At 45.1% G+C, this 17,452-nt stretch overlaps 1 protein-coding gene across 5 annotated transcripts in view; it reads right to left on the reverse strand.

Moving 5' to 3' along the window:
* The window catches only part of SNX19 (sorting nexin 19), a 36,581-nt gene that overhangs the window by 15,581 nt on the left and 3,548 nt on the right, over positions 1-17,452 (reverse strand). For 2 of the 5 annotated variants that reach the window (XM_007183337.2, XM_007183335.3), the window contains exons 2-8: positions 16,602-16,740; positions 15,377-15,477; positions 15,149-15,268; positions 12,783-12,913; positions 11,490-11,586; positions 10,838-11,018; positions 8,276-8,405 (exon numbers count right to left, since the gene is read on the reverse strand). In XM_007183337.2, the coding sequence (XP_007183399.2) occupies positions 8,276-8,405; positions 10,838-11,018; positions 11,490-11,586; positions 12,783-12,913; positions 15,149-15,268; positions 15,377-15,477; positions 16,602-16,740 (899 nt within the window). Of the gene's footprint in view, positions 1-8,275; positions 8,406-10,837; positions 11,019-11,489; positions 11,587-12,782; positions 12,914-15,148; positions 15,269-15,376; positions 15,478-16,520; positions 16,552-16,601; positions 16,741-17,452 lie in introns of those variants that run through there. The other 3 variants (XM_057552468.1, XM_057552467.1, XM_057552469.1) reach the window with 3 other exon arrangements.

Below are 17,452 nucleotides of genomic sequence, written 5' to 3' on the forward strand. Positions count from 1 at the left end.
GCCTACAACAGAATGGTGAGTAAGACAGAGTCCCTGCCCACAAGATGCTTACAGTCTGAAACTGTCCTCAAAAAGTGTCTTAGGTTCCTCTCTGTAGTTAGACAGGCAAGAGATACCAATAACCTGACTTGGAAAAAAGGTTTTAAAGCTTAAATACATTGATGATATTCTGTTTTTTTCTTAACTGCTACCACTTCTGTACCTTTGTTTGAGACTATGAGAATGTAAGAGCATGCACCACACACAGAAGTGCAAATGCACACCTACCTGTTACAACTTTAAAGATGTATTCAAGTAGAAACTATCAGTACATGATAAGAAAGGCATGATGCCTTTATCCTAAGATGGGAGTAGAATAAGAGACCCCTAAGAAATATGACAGTGAGGTCACTCATACAATTGGAGACTGTTGGGGCCCATCCTGACCCAGTCTACGGAAGTCAAGAGCTTCCCTTTTTCAAGGTCTAGTGGAAGAGGCACGGGACAAGTAGTGTTCCTCTTCCCCAGGAAGCACAATACAACCTGAACAAAGGTACTGCTGCAGAACATAGATTTCAGCCCCTTAAAACCAGCCCAGGGCTAGAACTAGAGGGTCAGGAGATAACCGGACAGGAAAACTGGAAGACTTAGTTTGAGATAATTTTGTATCTGGGACTCTTGCAAAAATATGCATTTTTCTACAAAAGCTATGCATAGAAAGAGATCAGGTGTAAGACACCACAAGGCACCAGAGCTGAATTGAAAGAGAAATTTATGGAGCAAAGGAAGAAACCATAATCCATGTTTCCTGAGAAACTCTGAATCGTAACTCTGAGAATCTTTTTCTGATTGGGAATAGGATGTAGAATAGAGATACCAAAGGGAGGCTATATAATTTCTGATCCGGAAGTGCTTTAAGAATACAGATGGAAATGAATTTATATGCTACCATCAAATACATGTGTCTCTGAGGCCAGTCAGATGGAAAGTAAGAGAGATTAGACGGAAGCAGTGCACAGGGACTTTCAGGTGAGGCCAATTCTAGTGGCCACTGCTTCGTGAGAAAGCTTGCTCAGTGGGGAGGCCCGTATGCAGTGGTAGGAAGGGCATAGGCTTGCAGGCCAGGATGACTTAAGTGGAATCTTAGATGTGGCCCTTACTAGCTCTATGATTCTGGGAAGCTTATTTAATCTGAATATCATTTTCCTCACTTATAAAATACATGTGTATCTCAGAGAATTGAACTGCACCTTAGTATATAAAGTACACAGCTGCTTACCTGATCTAGTTAGTATTTAATAAATGTCAATTCCTTTTCTGGTGTAATTGCTCATGACCTTTTAGTGGTGGGCCCGGAGCTTCCCGTAAGATATAACCATCGTCAGAAAGACCATTTATCTATCTGCTACTTAGACATGCCCACCGAGAAAGAGGCCCTTGAACGGACTCCACTTAGAGAACACCTCAGATTCTGGAGTGACCGAAGAGAATGGCAGAGGCAGAAGAGCTCACGGTCATCCATTCATAATTGCCCTTAAGGAAAATGAATGTTCCCACCTGCGAACACAGCGCTCTCTGATGGTCCCATACACTGTCCATAAACCTTCTCCTGACCTTTCCTGGGAGACGGTTTGTAGAGACCTCCTTTCTAAGACAGCGATTCCACGGCCTGACACAAGGTCCAGAGCTTGCCATTTAATTTTCTCCTGGACCCACTGCTGGCTGAACAACTTAACCTGACATATTCTTTTTTTTCTTCTTCCTCTCTATCTGCTTCCTGACTTCATGTACTTTTCTACTCTCCTATGCCCATAGATCACAGAACTTTCTCTTTTTTCCCAACTCTTCTGCCATGCTACTCCAATCCCACGTGCCCTCAACACACACACAAGCTCACTCACCCACACTCACTCTTTAAGAAATCCTGACACAGATGCCAGGAATGTGTCTGCTGTCCTTTTGACACAGAGCCTGATGCCATCTTCAGGGCCACGGGGAGGGCAGAGCCACAGGACGTGGCATTCGTGTACTCTGCTGCTAGCCTGGCTCGTATTTTTATCGTGGCTTTGCTCTGGGCATCCAGGCAGGGAACCGGGCCAGCTTCTTCTCATTCCTTCACTCTACATCAGGACTCCATAATAATCTCACCCCTCACCTTGGCTGGGTCTTCCTGCCCCAAACCTTCTACCATCAATGGAGCACAGTACATCTCTCCTCTTTCCCTCCAACCCAGTCAATGTCTGAGTCCGTGTCTGGTTCCCTAAACCTGATTCTCATGCCTGCAGGGATACTGTCAGTTTCTGCTGTTTTCGGACATGAGCAGTCTACACAAGCTGGACTCACTCCTTGGCTTAGACGGCTACCCCCACTCCTCTCCCCTCCCTTAGACTCTAACTCCAAATAAGGAGTGCTCCTTCTTACATAATTGGATGTTCCCAGCACAGAAGCTGACACACGAGGTCAGGCGCGCATGTGTGCAAGACTTCCCTTTGACTTAACGATGCCTTTTTTGGGCATCTAACTTCTCTTCAGCTCCCTGCCCCCTCTCCCTCCACACCACCAACAATCAAGGGAGATTTATGGAGCCTGGCTCAAATCAGAACTCTTCCAACCTTGGCGTGGAATGAGGGGTCAGAAGGTTGAATTTACTCTCTCTCTTTTTTTTCCCTTGCAGGCCAGAGATAGAGAAGGAGGTGGGAGGAGGGGAGGGGAGAGAGAGAGAGAGATTGAGCCTGTGCAGGAGAGGGAAAAAGTGAGAGAGTGCATGCTTCTGATCTGGCAGCAGTCCCTGGCGTCCCAGGCAGTTAGTTATGCATATAGGTCTTTTAAGGGAGCAAGGAGAATAAGGAAAGCTGGAAGCAGAAGAAATTATCTTCTTGGAGATGATAATGCTGGAGGTTGGGAAATGATGACATTTTTAAAAGAAGATGCGTCTAAGTCTAGATGCCATCAGGGATGGCAGTGTGTTCAGGATAACCAGAGAAGTGGTGGTAGCTACCTGTGGCATCAACACCAACTCTCCTTCTCTTTAGAACTTAAAGAAAGAGAATCTGAGTATTCTGCAAAAGGATATGGCTCAGACACAAGTGGCTTCAGGGAGAGAACAGACATGCTGCCTCCTGAGCAGCAGTCACGGGGACAGTCTTGGAGAGGTCAGCACTGACCTGGCTGGGACCAGCCACACCTCTCTGGGGTAGTAAGGACAGGCGGAGCAGGAGGTGCCCGCGGCTGTGGGGCTGTGGGGAGGTATCACATTCTAGCGTATTTGCTTACCAAAGCAAATAAAGCCCAAGAATGTAGCACTGCATGAACCTCTTTTTAAAAATAAAAATGTGAGCTGTCCAGGGGACAAGTAACATGGGCCGACTTCAGGCTGCTGCAGAGTACTGTGTTGTATGTGAGTGCGCGTACGTGGAAATGCAGTTTTTGTTTTACAAACTGACTGGCAGTCTCCTCTTAGGGAATGTATACTGCTTTGAATCAAAGACTTTTGGGCTGGCTTTTACCCTTTCAAATCATAGGGCAAACATCTGATCCTGAGAGACAGTCACCGTAGCTGAACATCAGACAAACCTGGGTTCAGATTGTGCCTGTAGTATACTTATTAGCTCTGTGATCTTGAATGAATAACCACAATTCTTTATAAGCCTTTGCATCTTTGAGATGGGGATCATAATAGGTCTTTCACACGGCTTTTAAGGGCATTCAATGATATGCTCGTAGTGTTCAGCACAGTGTCTGCACAAAGTAAACTCTCAACAAAAGTTTGCTGGATGGTAAATCCTGAAGCTGGTAAGACTATTAATGTCTACACTCTGAACCCTGAACTAAGCCCTGTCTTTTCCATGTGTACCATGCACATGGAACTTGCTGGTATAGACCATGGGCCACAGGTATCAGATCCTCTGAGCCTCTGCGGGGTGGGCACTGGGATTCCTTCTCCGATGTCCATGACTTCTTGACTGCTATCTTAAGGAAGCTTCAAGAACAATGTGAACCCAACACAAGATAGTTGAGAAGATGGCCAAGTATATCATTAAAAAAGCTGGGAGTAATGATTTATAGAGAAAGGTGAAAGGCCTTGAACAGGGAAGAGTGAGACTTCATTTAATTCTAGTTTGTAGAGGCTCAGGGCAAGGAGGGTGTCAACAGCTGTGTTCCTATTTCTGTTCCAGCTCATACAAAACAAAATGGGCTTAAGAATAAAGTTTTATTAGACATAAGAACTTTCTGACAGGAAGAAATATGGGGCAACTCAACAAGTACAAAATGTCATCACTTGGAAATACCTAGGATGAACAGAGGTTAACAGACCACAGTTACAGAGAGTTTTCCAAAAGTAACTAGCCACAAAATTCTTTTCTTGCACAGTATTCATTTTGGCTTCATTCAAGTTCACTATAAACATTCAGAATTTTCTCCCTTTAACAACAAAAAAAGATGCCACCCAATTAAAAAAAAAGTGAAAAGAGAAGAAAGTCAAGGGAAATTCAGCCACAAGCCCTCTCCCTGATTTTGTTTATGGCAGGAGCTGCATTCACCAGACAGCCATCTACCCAGCTAAGCAGGTGTGGTTCCAGTGGAACTGCCAGGGTATGGGGACGGGAAGGGGAGGAGCTTAGCCTGACTCCAGGTTCTTCTCGTGGGGAAAGGTGCGGCTTGATTCCAGCAGCACCAGTAAACCTGGAGAACAGTGCCGCACCCTGTACCGAACCTGCGCTTGTCTGTGCTGCAGGGAGACCAGGTGGCCTGCCGCCTGCTGTCAGACGCGGGGAGGTTCTGGTTGTCGCCTTCGCAAATGAGCCCACTGGCATGAAGCCACCTCGAGAGGCCTCACACGCGGCCCTGTGTAGGAGAACAGGGGTTGGGTGCAGTCGCAGAGACAGGCACAGTAGGAGCAGCGCACGCATGCTGCAGCAGGAGACTGATCCGGGTGGGCCTCCTGCACAGGGGGGAGGGTCTGGGGCCACTAGCTGGAGGAATCAGACACAGAATGCACTTCTTACCCTTCTTTCCTTTTCCTGAAGCGCAAACATGAAGACCTAACATTTACTGGACATGTTCTATGCACCTAGATACCTACTGATAGACATCATTACTATTCCGAAGCTCAGCGAGATTAAAGACAGCAGAGTCGCAGTACACTGAAGTGGATAAGAACTTGGGCTTTGGAAGACCTGGGTTTGATTTCTACCCTCACCAAGCATTCACTTTGTGATCATGGATAAGGCCCTCAGTTCTCAGCCCCGCTAAACCGTAAAATATGTAAAAGTAGGCACCATGTCTTATACTGACCAGCTCTTAATATTTTTTCAGTGAATAAAGGAATAAGACCACAACAGTCACCCAGCTGGAGGGAGAGAGGAGTGTTTTGAGGTAAAGTGGGGTGTTTGCCACAATGCAGGCTTCGCATGTCTACAGCCAGGTCAAGAAACAGCTTACACTGGACGGCACCGTCTATTTACTTCACAACCCACCCTCCCCCTTACTGTCTCCTCCCTATCACGAGACAGTCTATGATCATCGCCCACTGAGGTAATGCAGCCCGGCTTGGAATTCTCACAGCCTGCAATTCCCCTGGACTTAATTCCTGTATTAAAGCTCCCTAGCTACATAAAATACCATCTCTTCAATGACCTTCCTGTTATTCCCCAAATACACTTCTCTCTCCTTTCTGGCCCAAGCTCTTTAATATTCTGAGTTATTCAAACTTCAGGTAACCTTCCTACCTTTTTTATATATGAATCTCACTCCTTTTTGAATTTCTCCAGATTCATCTGTACTTTTCTGTTACTACTGAATAATTTCTTGTGTTCTGAAACCAATTTATCATGTAAATGACTTCAGGAGGTGGGGAGTCAACGATGACACACTAGCTCGTTTAGGATGTTCCCATTTTGGGGGAAGGTGAGCAAAGGTAAGCCTAACAAAGGAAGAGAAATGAAGCCTCAATCAGCAACATTCACACGTGACTGAACAAAACATACGAAGACTCTACTTTCCAGTATAAAGGTATTGAGAAGGGAAACGTTTATTCTTTTGTCCAATCTTTAATGAGCATCTTCTATGTCCCAGGCCCTGTGGAAGCTGCTGGGGACATAAGCCAGCTCTGGCCCTTAAAGAACCACTGGTCTAGGGCAGGGTTTCTCAGCCTCTGCACTACTGAGGGCGTAGATGCATCCTCTTCGGGGCAGGATAACTCGTTGCTGTTTGGGGCGGAGAGGGCGTTCAGCAGCATCCGTGGCCTCTAGCCACAGCCTGCCTCCCTCCCTCCCCAGTTGTGACAAACAAAAGTATTTCCAGATGTCACCAAATACCCTGGGGGGAAAACTGATATGCTGGGTGAATCACTGGTTTTGGGAAAGTAGACCATTTCTCTAATACACTGTGTTAAGTACTATTATCAAAACTTTGAGATTAGAGAAGACTCCTTAGATCCAGGGAAAAATGGGAGAGGATGCCATAAAAAGTTTCACAGAATAAATGACGTTGAATGTTGATTTTTGAAAAACATTTAGCAGTAGGCCAAGCAGACAAGAAGAGGGGAAGTTTAGGACACAGGGAGAGAGCAGGAAAAGAACGAGTGAAGAAGACAACGAGGCAGAGACAAGAGGACGAAGAGAGGCCTGAAGGAAAAGCACCCCCCGAGTGCTGAGGCCACGGCGGATGGCGTGCACGGGGAGAGCTGGAGACAAGGCTGGGGCCAGATCACCTAAGAAAGGAGGTGGCATTTTACCATAATAAATGAATATGTATTTTAAACACAGTGGAGCCCTTTTTCAAACAAAACCTTACCTAGACCCCCAGTCTATTAAACTGATCAAAATGGTCCACTCGGTTTTCCCCCTGGCTTCCAAGTTGGCTTCTGAAGCGCCTCTGTGGAACCCTAAAACTCTGGAAAGCATGTTGGGAAAATCACTCTTGTAGGCGACAGAGCACCCTGATGGATATTAAGTGCAGGATATATGTTCATATTTGCTTTTCAGAAAAAGCAGCCTTGAGGCATAGCTGAGTATGGAGGAGGGACAAGGGTGAAAGCAAGGCACAGAGACCAGTCAGCATTTTATACGTGGGCTTCACACGGAGACCGGTCTTCAGGCTGCGATACATAGGAAGAAGCACATTGGCTTTGAAGTTGTGCACATCCAGTTTCAAATTCCACTATGTCATTAACTATGGCCTTGGGTATGTTGGCTGACCTTGCCAAGCTCTACTTTCTTATTCTGTGAAATGGGGCTACCTACCTCACTTGGTTGCTGTAAGAAAATATATGTCAACAGAGGTCAGGTGCTGGAATTGATAAACACTCAGCAAATATAAACGTGCATCCTTTTCTTTCACTTAGTTTCCTAACGATGAAACCTTACTAAGACTCCCTGATCCTATGTAACTTTAAGTGTGGAAGGGGCAATTTAATTGCTTGTTGTTAATGGATTTCCTACTTGTTGCAGAATAGATACATAATTCTTTTTTTAAGTTTTTATTTTTATTTTTGGAGTGGCCTATTAGCATGAGCCGCATGCTAACAGAAGAGTTCAGGATTTGGCTTCTTCTTACTCTGGGATCTGCCAGGATGTCTCATGCAAGAGTGGCCAAAGCTCAAGCACTACTGTGTCTGTCTGGTTCAGAGACAGTGTCTCTGGCCTTCTTCAGTTCAGCAAAGCTTGTGTCAGTTTCATGGTTAGGAAGTCAGGAGCTAAAAACTCCATCTATGTACAAATCTTTCAGGAGATTCAAGTGGTGTTGGGATCACAAAGCCTGAATTATAAAATTCAAGTTTTAAATCTAAGTATCCTTTTATTCCTTACCATCCTGTGTCAGTAAGTGCTTCTTCAGTAGTGAATATGTACACCCCTCCTGGAGAAAATAAGCTTTATTTTGAGCACTGACCAGTTTTCTCCTTGTCTTTCTCGTTGCTTATCGTCACAGTGACTATACAGTTAGTTAAGAGACACATCCACTGTAACAAGGTGAAAGGTATAGGGCCTGGGGGTAAAACTGGGTGGAGAATTGATCCTAGAGGAGGAAGAGTTCAGCTGAAGTATCTGAGATCACAGGTGGTGCCTGTCATTCAGTGGATGATGCCAGAAGTCTTACAGAAGCAGACCCATTCACGCTTTAGACGACAAGGTGATACTCTCCAGGCACTCTTCATCCCTGTACCCCTAGAACAGAGATTTTATCTTCTCTTATGGCCACAGGTTTCCTGGACTCTATACTTTCCCTTTCTAGTGGAGAATTAGGCATCACATCCAACCCCTGTCCAACCTGAGACTCTAATGTGAAGCAGTCCTACCTCTGAATCAGGGTCCCAAAGATGAGATGAATAACTTTCTGCACGTTCTCCGTACACAGCCAGCTCCACTGTTCCATCAGCAGCAAGAGAAGCAGATCCAGGGCTGTGTCAGCCAACTCTGTCTCTGTTCCTGGGGAATGAAATGGCATCAAGAGTAACTCAGAAGAGACCCATACTTGAGCAACACATTTCAGTGCACTGGGTCTTCTCCATCTTTATATCAATCATCTTAAATTTTTGTAATCTATCTGTATTCAAGTCAAGAGATGTTTACTTCATTTCTACAAAGTTCAGCAATAGGCTCTGTATTTCTTTACAATTCTTTTATGTTCCTTAGTCACTTAGTAAGTATTGCTTATCTTTAAAAAGATTTTGCATATAATTATTTTGCCTCCCTAGCTTCTGTTTCTTTTGTACTTCCCCCAGGAAGCTGAATACATTTTGTTCCAAGGAAGTGCTCACAACTGGTGACTAACGGGAACTGGCAAGGTCCACTCCCTTCCATCCTTGTATTCCACTAGCCTCCACAAAGTAGCAAGGAAATGTTGTGAGCAGCAGACCTGAGATTCACTTTTCCATAAAAAAGTTGCTTTGAAAGCATCTCCATTACACAGAGCTGATGGGTTAGGATCCAGGAGACTTCAGTTTGATTTTGAGATAATATGTGGCTGTAGGAAAAACACTACACCTTTGGTAAAATGCTATGACAATTACTCATTTCTTTCCTGTTCCAAAGACTGGAAGGACCACAAATACACTCATACCCAGGCTGAGCTGAACTCTCTTAAATAGATGTATTTTATGGATGCAAGCACTGTTCTCTATCCCTGTTCATGGGGTCCCATGTCACTTCTGATTTGCTTCCCAGGAAACTGCCCCAGAAATACATACTGTTCCTGAATAAATCTCAGCTGTAACCACAGCTACAGCTGTGATTAATGTTATAATTAATAACCAACAATCATTTTATTAGCCTAGGACCAATGGGTATTCTCTGCACCAGCTGGCCCCAGCACTTCTTGCTTAAGGGTTCTTTAGAACATGAATGATTTCAAATTTGGATAAATCTGCTAGAACTGAACCTTACTTTCTTCTTAATCCCATTCAGTATATATTTTCTTTTTTCTGCACTGTATTTCAAGGGGGCATGGGAGCTGATGTGTCTACTTTCTAGTCATTTGCTCAAAATGGGATGTTCAGTTCCTTGGAAAATAGCATTCCTTATTCACCCTCTTCAATTCTATCATTTTCTCAGGTTTAGCATTTACCCAGAGCTGCCATCATGTGGTGACAATTAGTCATAGCAGTAAAAAATAAGCGAATACAAACAAGGCACCAGGTCCTCTTGATAAAAGTGGTAAATTATCTACCACGTGAACATGTTGAGTCTCTCAGGGCTGGTAGAAGGGCTCAGGCATAAATTATCCCTTTAGAGATATAATGTTCAAAATTTAAAGACTTGAATTTGGCTAGAATTATTTTACCCATCCCATTTTATTTATAATTTCTTAGAGTTCTCTGATGATTTTGCTGTCGTAACACTTCATTTACTTAACCAGTGAGATGTAAACTCTGTGAACAGAGATTTTTCATAGAGTTAAGCTGAGGTCCGTAGAGCAGAGGTCAGGTGACTGTGGGCACCTGAGAAACAGTGGTGAAATCAGCCCTTTTTCCTTTTCTGAACCCAAGCTTTTGTGACCTTTTATTTTCAGTGGGAGCCTTTGTTTTGGGGGATTTGAAAAACTTTCTTCTTAGAAAAAGTTTTGGCTCAGCAAACCTACTAATATCCAGGGCTCCCAATTTTTCCTCTGCAGAAAACATCTGCACTGCTGGGAAGTAAACCTGCCCTGCCTCAAATGCTTACGAGGCGAGAGTGGTGTCCTCACCTCTTCCTCTCTGCTCTACCTTGGGTAACTTGGTGGTGTCATTTGCCACGGCAGTAAGTAACCCAGAAGGAAGAGATCCAGGGGAAGAGATGAATTCCGTTCTGTGAATGCTGTATTTCAGCTGCCCTATAGTACATCTAAGTGTAGCTTTCCAGTAGGCAGTTGGAAACACACCTCTAGTATTGAGGCGTCACCAGCGTATGTGTTAGGGTTGAAACCAACCAACAGATGAGATCACCCAGGAATGCGCAGAGTAAGAACAGAGAGCCAAAAATAAAGCTCTGGAAGGCTGAGGAGCCAACAAAGGGGACTGAGGTGGGGCCACAAGAGAGGCAGAGAGAGAACCAGGGAAGTGGCACCGCAGACATCAACAGAAGAAAATTTCTAAATAAAGGGAGTCGTCCGAAGATATGCCAAAGCATGCCAAAAATAAATAACGATGGTATTACAACCGTGGATCTTATCTTGCTGGAACTCCCTGTTTACGTGCCACGCTCCTCTGCTCGACTCAGCTCTGGGACTGTGTCGTATTCCTCTCTGAATCCCAGCAGAGTACCTCAAACGTAAGTGTTTAACACCTGGCTTGCTCAGCTGAACAGACGAGAAACTGCAGCGACGAATCCCAACAGTCCCAGGTCCCAGGTGGACTGCGCCCTAGCTCCCTTCTGTCACTTACCGGGATCACTGTTGCTGAGGTCTCGGGCCGGCACGGCTGCACCTGACACGCAGTCATCCACACATCCCTCGGAGATGTGTTCAGAACCTTTTCCTGGGGCCTCTGCTGGCTGCGTTTCTAGTAACTTTGTCTGCTTTTCAATAAAGGATTCCACCCCAGACATGGAGAGGGTCTCTGACTCCTGAAGAGAGAGCAAGTAGCACGTCACGTGAAGTACGCAGAAAGCATCAGGGCAACGGCAGCGCTAGTGGTTCCGCTGCTCCTTCCCTGTAAGTGTCATGAGTAGAGCACCCACTGACTCTGTGACCACCTAAGTTTTTTTTTTTTAACCTAAATTGCAAGGAAAACAATGCCTCTGTAGTCTCACTTGCAACAAAAACTTGGGTTTTCTTCCAGGAACTGGCTTTCTCATGCTCTCATCCATTATTCCAAGCCCACAGCTCTTGAGAAGCCAACCTGCCAACCCAGAACTAGTAGGAATTCCAAACCACTCTGAGAAAATACTCCTAGAATAAAAATCAGAGATCCAGATGGTTAAGTCCTTTAGGAAGGCACCTAAGTCCTTCCTGATTTTGGAGACTGTCTCAGCTGCCTATAACTGCAGGTTCAACATCCCAGCATTAAGTCCAAGAATTCTCCAGGGGCTTCTTACCACACTGCCTTCCCGGAGACAATAGAGAATCTTCTCGTGTGCCTCAGTTATATTCAGTGCTGGAGCAATTTTACTGGATGAGAACCTTAGTCTGGACCTGGTACAGAAACGAAGAGCAGAAACAGTATGTAATTCATGGTCTTGATCCCCATACAAAAGGGCTGACAGGTATTAATACCACAAAACAAGAACACCCATACTTATTCTTAGGAGCTTACTATGGTTCAGGGTCAGAGAGACCTAGCCCTGAAAACCCCCAAACAATACATATTCTTGCAATTCTTAATATACAGTGCAACACTTGCACTAAGCTATGCCTACCCTGCATTTGCAAAAGGACTTTTGCTAATGTAAAATAAGGACCAGTCTGTCACGGTTGTATTCCCATAGGCTAGAAGAGTGGCTAGCATACACTATGCACTTGTTAAAAATTTGTTGAAGATTAAACAGACAAGTGGCACAGACCAAGATTGTCCTTGTTGTTCACACCTTTTTGCACATCCACTATTCCCCTTGTGTTCCAAATAAAACCAGAGAAAGAACCACAAGTGCTAACCTCAATGTTTCAAGGAATAGGGTTCTTATAAGCACAGGCACCATGGTTACCCTTCAAATATGGGCCCAGTAAAAAAAAAAGGCTAAGAATTGTGAGTTATTGCTGGCCCATGAAACATGAACACAAAGACAGACAGACAGACACACGCACATTCTACAACCCCCCATCCCCCATTCTCTCCCTCCCTTCGTAATGGCCCAGATACAGATACAAAGTGTCCAGGAAGGGAAGTGTGGTGCCCTCCCTCTCCACATGCTGGCTCTGAGTGCTGCCAGAGAGCACCTGGGACCCTAGTGCAGGAGAGAGTAGCAGCAATAGCCAGTGACTAAAATCGGCCCTGTAGGTGTCCATTCTAGCCCATTTCTGTTTACTGCTAGTACACTCAACTTCTGAGCCAAGATTTCCAGAAATGATGACAAACAGAGATCAGTCATAAGCCTTAATTCTTAAAGGGAAAGAAACATCTCAATTTTCCAGGGGAATAAAAAAGGAGACTAACCGTATTACAGAATTTTCCTTCTAATCAAAATTCCCTGGTCAGTTTGGGCCCTGGGTTCTCATGGCAAGACAAACATTCAGCAAGTGTGCCTGTGCAGGATCTCAGGCTCAGTCTGTGGTCTGGCTTTGTATAAAAACTGGTAGGTATGACCCATCTCCTCTCTTCTAGGGCCTAAGAGTGGGAATGGGCTTTGGTTGAAAACTGGGGATCAACCTGAGAACTGGGAATGGTTTCTCACTTGGTAGCCTTCTTGCCTTCTGGCTGGGGCTTGTTTTCTGTCTCGGCCTCACTCAGCTCCTCTGTGGGGCTCTGGGGCTCAGAGCGAGGAAATGCTGTCTTCAAGGTGTCCACGATAGCGCTCACCACCACCTGCAGAGGTCAGAGATGCAGGGTCAGACAGAAACCACCAAGGTGCTTTCTGCACCCAGGACAAGCAGACGGCTGGCCTATCTAGCAGAGCCTTATCTATCCACACAGACACTAGCTAATGACTTAGTGGAAACTCTCTCCCCTTTTCTCTCTGGCCATAAAAATCTTTTTCCTCACAGAGTTAAGACAAACAATGTCACGGTAAAGAAGCCAGAACAATGGGATAAATAATAATCTGGGAGTTCTACAGGCTGGTGAAATACTTTTCATTTTCAGTATTTTCCTTTTCATACAGAAGAATGATTTTTTTTTTTTTTTTTTTGGCCGCGTTGGGTCTTTGTTGCTGCGTGTGGGCTTTCTCTAGTTGCGGTGAGCAGGGGCTACTCTTCGTTGCCGTGCACGGGCTTCTCATTGTGGTGGCTTCTCTTGTCGCGGAGCACGGGCTCTAGGTGTGCAGGCTTCAGCAGTTGCAGCACGAGGGTTCGGTAGTTGTGGTTTGTGGGCTCTAGAGCGCAAGCTCAGTAGTTGTGGCACACGGGATTAGTTGCTCCGCGGCATGTAGGATCTTCCCAGACCCAGGCTCGAACCCGTGTCCCCTGCATTGGCAGGTGGATTCTTAACCACTGACCCACCAGGGAAGTACTCATACAGAAGAATGATTTCTCCTTTCCAAACTGATAATACTTTCACCAAGATGTGACTAAGTGGAAGGAATATAGATAGGAATATATGGAGAAAAGAAAGAGTGAAAAAGATTATCAAAATAAGAAATACACTCTAGAAACATATGTGATATAAAAATGCTCAGAGCAATTCACACAGAGTAAAAAATCTGGTTTTCCAGTTAATTCGAACAATTTCTCTTCTTTAACTAGAGAAAGAATAACAAAAATCACTCAGGTTAAAGTTAAGGAATCTGGAATTCATATAAACTTCTCTACTCATAAGGACGAAATGAAACAATCCTCACTGAAGAGTAAGAATTATTTCTATTTCTCAGAATGGGAAAATGACATACAGACATTTGCTAAAAAGAAAAAAGAACAAACGAATGAAACCCTAAAATATCAAAACGGAAGGAGACATTTACTTTTCCTTTGGTGCCTCTGGCTCATTAATTAACACTGCTGGCTCAGAGCAGTGCGGCACTTGCTTGACCTTATTCCGTGTTAGTCCTCCACGAGCACAGCCAGCACAGCCGACGCAAGGCTGAAATGGTCAAGTAGGACCACAGTAAAGACCGGGGGACAGTAACCCAGGGAAAGAACACAGAGGACCGCGTGAATGCGGATAACGTAGCTGAGAAAATACAACTCGCTCTTCTCGGCTCACAGGATGGTAGTCTGTGACGAGGGTCCATATCTGTCTTGTTCACTCCTGTATCATCAGCAACGTGTACAGTACGTGGCTTTAAGTAGGCATGCAGGGGGCGGATGTTGAAAAAATCAATGAAGGAACACATCAGCATGGATGAACACACCTGCAGGGAACTCTGGGGATTTTACCTCGTTTATCCTTTTCTGATTTGCAGTTTTTTCCTCACAGCACTGAATGTCTCCTAACTCCCACCACATGAAGTTCCACTGTATCACTTTATCCCCTGAAGTCTAGATGAGAAGAGGGAGAGGCCTCTTCTGCCACAAAAGTCAGTGTTTTCTAACCTCTTAAAACATATGCATTTTTTGATAAGCAGAAACTTCAGCCTTCTGCCCTGGAGGCGTTAAAATCAGTTGGCAACCTCTGCTCACAGGCTCCAGTGTGGCGCTCAAATGTCCTTCTCCTACCGTCTCCAAAGGTTCTGAGTTACCATCTTGAAGAAGGTACAGTTCTCTCACACTCTGTTCTCCAGCAGAGAATCACGACACAAACCTAAGACCAGCTCGGTGTCCTGTCTTAGGGCTCCTTCCTGAGTGACCGACCCTGGGAATGACCTTCGTCTCCGGGAGAGACCTTCCTGCCCCACCTATCTGTGGAGATGCAGAAGCACCCTTACGTCCCTCCCCTGGAATCACAACGCCATGACATCCCTGGGAGACGTGTGTACACTGACTGCGGGGGGGTACCGTATCCTCATTAGCTGCTCACTGTCGTTCGGCAAGCGGATGACTTAACCAATATTGGCAACAGGTCTTGAAAATCCCAGTGCGTGTTCCACTTACTGCTGGGTGTGCGTCTCCCACCCCCGCCTCCACACTGATGAGAAACTAAGGCTGAGCACGGCGGCCCCGCTCGTACCTTGTCGATTCTGGAGACCATGAACGGTTTCTTGACAAAGGCAATACGAGCGTCTGTGTTCAGAGCAAGGAACTCCTGCACCTCCTCACTGTTAGCGACCTCAGGAATGGCACAGAGTTGCTGCAAGAGACACAAGAAGGACTTCAAAGAGAAATTCTGGTCCCCAGCTCTCTCCACCTTGGCTTGGGTGTCTGTCCGGTGGCTAGAACGAGAGCAGAGGGTGCTGACCTTCAGGAATGATTCCAAGAGGCTCTTGCGGGCTTCCACTCTGTCACTATCCATGTTTCCAAATGGAAGATCTGGGAAGAGCTTCTTAGGACCCTTCACATCTTAAAAAAAAAAGTTAATTCATTAACATTCACTAAGAGCCATTCCATATAAAAAGCATCCTGTATGTAAAGGAAACAGAACTGCTGAACGCATTTCCCGGGGATCTGTGCTCCCTCACCTGCGGGCTGGAGCTGAGAGGCGGCCCGAGGCTGGCGAGGGGGCTGGGTCCCAAGGCCTGGGGCTCATCCCTTCAGAGGCCCTCCCCTGGGTCCTCCCTTCCTTGGGACTTTTTTTACTTCAGGAGTTCCAAATATACCCCAGGGATATAATACAGACAACCTACTTTCATTATTAATGATAATATTAAGGTATAAGAGGCCAGACACTACAGTGGTTACGAATAAGGGCCAGGAAGTTTAAATTTTGGCTCCAAGCCCTACTACAATAATGACCTTAGGCAACTTGCTTAATCTTTCTTTGTTTCTTTTCTGTAAAATGGGGATAATGATAGCATCTATCTTATAGACTGTTATGAGAACTAAATGAGTTAATAAGTATAAAGTGCTTAGTAGAGAACTGGGCATATATTTTCAGTATCAATTATCGTTATTAAGAAAGAAAATGTGCAACTGAAATCCACAATTTATGCCAAAACTTATTAAAATGTTTGAGTGATCGCTGGCGTTTTTTTAAAAAAACAAAGCAGCTGCTTACTAGCTTATTTTTCGAGTAAAATTTTATGTTTTCTTATTGTTCCTGTGCCTCACGAGTACCAAACAGCACACCAAAAAGCCTGTTGTTCAAGGAAAGCTGGCAAGGATTTCTAGATAATATTTTAATATCTAAGAGCAATCCATCTATGAATTTGGAAAAGTTAATTTAGCACCTCACACCACCTCACAGGCACAGGAGGACTGTGCAAGTTTCCTTCCTAAGCTTAAACTAGATGGGGCCCCAGAACAAAGCATTCGGTGGCAAAGAAGCACCTCGCAAAGGATGTCATTAGCACTGTCCAGCACTAAGACCCGAAACACCCAAAAGCAAACTGGGGGAGCACAGGATCCCTGAGGCTGCACGCTCCCCCTCCACCCTCCCCGCAAACCAACAGGCCTCCAGCCTCTCAGATCAGGGTGGCTCGATGTGAACAGCAAGCAGGCATTCTGGGGCTGGGGTAACTCCTGACTTTTGATGAACTTTCGTAGATCGGATTTCTCCTCCAGACGGGTCTGCAGATTCAGGAACTCACGGTAACGGCGGTTCACGGTGTGGTAGGCCAGCTGCTGCAGGCCACTGCTGTTCTCGCTGTCAAGGGCCGTCTCATACTGTCGGGTGAACAAATTTGTTTACTGCATCAGCTTACTGGTCACACAGTAAGAGCAGAGTAGGGGTAAAGGGAGCAAGATGTTCCTATGCTGTTCCTGAACCTATTCGATCTGACTGTTGCTCTAAGTTGTAATGAATAACTCAAACTGAGTGAATTACGGAACGAGATGCATTTCCCAACAGACGTGGCCTAGGAAGTGAAAAATGAGTTTTACTGCCCTCCACTCCTTCTTCCATCTCAAAGCTCTCCCTGCAAACACTCTCTTTACTTATAACTATTTTCAAATCCCAAAGACACAGGATAAAAAAGAAGGTACAACACTGATAAAAATGACACTGCCTCTTTCATCCCTAATTATGGGGTTGGATGTTATAAGGGGATAACCACCTTGTCATTATACGCAAGCAGTGATTATCTGTATTAGTTGGGGAAGAACAAATAATCCAAAACAGCCGATGAACAAAAATCATTTGTTTGCCTGGAATGCATTAAAGGAACATGTGTTTTTGTTTTGCCTTGGGCAAATTAATTATCATTCTTGGGAGTGACGCTGAATTTTTCTTCCCGAGCACAGATCATCTGTATGATGAGAAGTCATGTGGAGACTGGAGATGTTTTAAGGGGTCAGAGTCTGCTGTCTTCATAGGCTTGGAGAGCTGGTATGTGGGAAGACGACAGTGCTGAAAGTTCCCCCAAAGCAAACACCCTGA

The sequence above is a fragment of the Balaenoptera acutorostrata genome, chromosome 9, assembly GCF_949987535.1.
Source record: "Balaenoptera acutorostrata chromosome 9, mBalAcu1.1, whole genome shotgun sequence".
Lineage (NCBI taxonomy): Eukaryota > Metazoa > Chordata > Mammalia > Artiodactyla > Balaenopteridae > Balaenoptera > Balaenoptera acutorostrata.